At 48.3% G+C, this 3,808-nt stretch overlaps 1 protein-coding gene across 1 annotated transcript in view; it reads left to right on the forward strand.

Annotated features, from left to right (window-relative positions):
* Window positions 1–3,808, forward strand: part of LOC108796457 (cullin-9-like) — a 33,273-nt gene that overhangs the window by 14,201 nt on the left and 15,264 nt on the right. Inside the window, 2 exon segments of the mRNA XM_018567938.1 lie at window positions 144–368; window positions 3,618–3,714. Coding sequence (XP_018423440.1) covers window positions 144–368; window positions 3,618–3,714 — 322 coding nt within the window.

Here is a 3,808-nt window from a genome sequence, read left to right on the forward strand (position 1 = left end):
GGGGGGGTGTGATGAAGGGTGTATCAGTGTCTTATCTGTTCCCTATCTGCATCTCCTGTAGAATGCATTCATTATACATCCAGCATGCTGCTAATTATTAGGTTTTATCATCATTTGGTGACCTCTGCGCTCTCTATGTTCAGGTCTTCCAGGAGGTGGTCCGCTTCCTGCACAGCTTGGCGGCGGCTAGTAAGGATTGCGCCATGGTCATGTGTGGTCTCAGGGCAGGAGATATTCTGAATAAAACACTGGACAAGCAGAATTCTGATGAGTGGACGTCGAAACTCGGAGACCTCCTGAAAGCCTGTGAGATGTACACCGATGTACACCACAAGATGGCAGCCTGCGTTGTGGCTGGATGTATGCAGGTACCACATCGATATCATAACTCTCCAATTGTTCACGTCACTCTGTAGTCACTCTCCAGGGGACGCTGGAAGCAGGTTTAGTGGTCAGATGACTGCTGTATGCGTACATAGGGGAACCCTTTAATCGGATGTCTGCTTTTTCCCCCTCAATCATTTTATATCTTCTGTTGGGGGGGCCCTCTGGGTTCCCCACAGCGATGATTCCTTGCAAGTATAGACTTAAAGAAAATGAACATGGTGCCATTTAGTCCTCTCAGATCACACAGTATGATTGTATAGGAAGACGTCTTCCTATACCTGTATCCAACATGCAGACATCTTCCTATACCTGTATACAACACGCAGACATCTTCCTATACCTGTATGCAACATGCAGACATCTTCCTATACCTGTATGCAACATGCAGACATCTTCCTATACCTGTATCCAACATGCAGACATCTTCCTATACCTGTATCCAACATGCAGACATCTTCCTATACCTGTATCCAACATGCAGACATCTTCCTATACCTGTATCCAACATGCAGACATCTTCCTATACCTGTATCCAACATGCAGACATCTTCCTATACCTGTATCCAACATGCAGACATCTTCCTATACCTGTATCCAACATGCAGACATCTTCCTATACCTGTATCCAACATGCAGACATCTTCCTATACCTGTATCCAACATGCAGACATCTTCCTATACCTGTATGCAACATGCAGACATCTTCCTATACCTGTATGCAACATGCAGACATCTTCCTATACCTGTATGCAACATGCAGACATCTTCCTATACCTGTATGCAACATGCAGACATCTTCCTATACCTGTATGCAACATGCAGACATCTTCCTATACCTGTATGCAACATGCAGACATCTTCCTATACCTGTATGCAACATGCAGACATCTTCCTATACCTGTATGCAACATGCAGACATCTTCCTATACCTGTATGCAACATGCAGACATCTTCCTATACCTGTATGCAACATGCAGACATCTTCCTATACCTGTATGCAACACGCAGACATCTTCCTATACCTGTATGCAACACGCAGACATCTTCCTATACCTGTATGCAACACGCAGACATCTTCCTATACCTGTATACAACACGCAGACATCTTCCTATACCTGTATACAACACGCAGACCTGTATACAACACGCAGACATCTTCCTATACCTGTATACAACACGCAGACATCTTCCTATACCTGTATACAACACGCAGACCTGTATACAACACGCAGACATCTTCCTATACCTGTATACAACACGCAGACATCTTCCTATACCTGTATACAACACGCAGACATCTTCCTATACCTGTATACAACATGCAGACATCTTCTTATAACTGTATACAACATGCAGACATCTTCTTATACCTGTATACAACATGCAGACATCTGCATGTTGTAGACGGGTATAGGAAGCGATGGATTACTAGAGCTCCATGTTATGCCCATATCAAATGATCCTTACACTCCCATAAATCACACTTTTCAGAATTAAAGGAGAACTAGGGGGTCAGTGCTTTCCCCATAGTTCTCCCAAGGGTCACAGGAGGACATAAACTAGCATCCTCCCGTGACCCAAAGCTCAGTGTATCGCGAGCTAAGGCTCCCGGTATACTGAGACCGCTGCAGCCGGGACGGATCCCGACATTACTGTCGCGATCCACCCAGCTGCATGATTGACAGCTGACTCTGCCCATCTAGAGGCAGAGCCAGCTGTGCCCGCCCCCTCCCCCGTCCGTTCTGCCAGTCGGCTAGAGGATCGGAGGGCGGGGATCCCTGCAGGGAGCCGTGAGTGACGGTCACGGCTCTCTGCAGGGACATGATCGAGAAGTGAGCGTGCGACGGTATGTGTTCCCGATCTACTGAGCTGACGTGTGACAGTTTCATTGTCACACGTCGGCTCGAACTATGAGGCTGAGTGAAAATCACTCACCTCATAGTTCTCCTTTAAGCCTTCAAGGAAGCGTCATACTCAGCCAGTCCTCTAATACAGGGGTTCTCAACCTGTGTAACCTCAGGACCCACATTTGTCCTTGGTCATTAAGTCGCAACCTAAGTCGCACTGCAATGGAACGCGCGGCATTAGGGTACTGCGTGTTCCGGTGCGGGCGTACAGACTGTGGGTGGGAGGTGCGTTTGGAATACCATTTAAATGAATAGCAATGCAACACACCTCCCACACCAGAATGCATGTAGTGTGAACGGGCCCTGAAAAACACTGACAGACACACACAACCACGGACACAATCTCACACACTCACAGACATTCTCACATTCACACTCTAAAAAAGATTTAAAGTGACATTAAAGGATAATTTCCTCCCCAATGGTAGTGTAAGACCTTACCTTAAATAATGCCTCTTGATCCGATCATCTTCTTCTTTCCAGTAGTTTTCAGGAGTCCCTCCAGCGCTGGTACCGGTCTCAGAAATCCGATCTTCTTCTTTCCTGATGTTTTTATCTGTCCCTCCAGCGGTGCGGCGGCTCTCCGATCCTCTGAGCTTGCAGGCACTTCCGATCCAGTGGTGTCTGCATGCGGGTGCACGCGTCCATAGACTTACCTTGCGTCTCTACTCGTCTCCCGTACGAAAATCCGAACTGCGCATGCGCCCGCCCCAAGATGCTTTGCGGCCGCCCGAGCAGTTTCGGATTCTCGGGCGGGAGCGTGTAACGAAAACAAGGTAAGTTTAAACCGTGTTAAACCGTTTAAAAAACAAACAAACTTTTTGCATGTATGTACTGCTTGATAGCAGTAGATATAGGCAAAAAAAAACGGAGGGTTTAGAACCCCTTTAATTAACTTTACGAGAACTAGAGTAGATCCTCAGCCTGGGGTACAGTGTGTGACGGAGCTCCATCCATATGTGCATTGCTTGTACAGCTCCCTTGCACGCCCGGTAGAGGTGTCAGGAGCCAGAATGTGACGTCACTCCGGTCCGGACACCTCTACGGGACATGTGAGGGAGGTGTAAGCAACGCACGTATGGATGGAGCTCCCTTGCGGCCATACCCCCAGCCCACCTCAGACTGACACTCCAGCGCCGGGCAGCATATTTTAAATGGCTGCTCGGCGCAAGAACTAACAGTGCTGCGCTAGGGGGAGGCAGAGGAGCCTCTCACCTAGAAAAGTGGAAGGCATGCGGCGACCCGCTGAACGCGGGCTCGCGACCCACCAGTTGAGAACCAAGGCTCTAATATGTGTTTTGTCTTTATACATCTTCCTGGCAGACTGTCCTCGCTCAGATAGATGAACACAGGCTCCGCTATCAGAAATTGACCGTTCCTCTCCTGGATGTGTTCCTGCGAAGTCTGGCTGGAGGTGAGCGTTCTCCATGACAGACACATGGTACCCCTCTGGGCTAATACACTGAGAAGGTTCTTCCATCTCTTGGAGATTACAGCAGCGAGATCCCCCCCCC

Source organism: Nanorana parkeri, unplaced genomic scaffold (assembly GCF_000935625.1).
Source record: "Nanorana parkeri isolate BGI_ZX_2015 unplaced genomic scaffold, ASM93562v1 scaffold1119, whole genome shotgun sequence".
NCBI lineage: Eukaryota > Metazoa > Chordata > Amphibia > Anura > Dicroglossidae > Nanorana > Nanorana parkeri.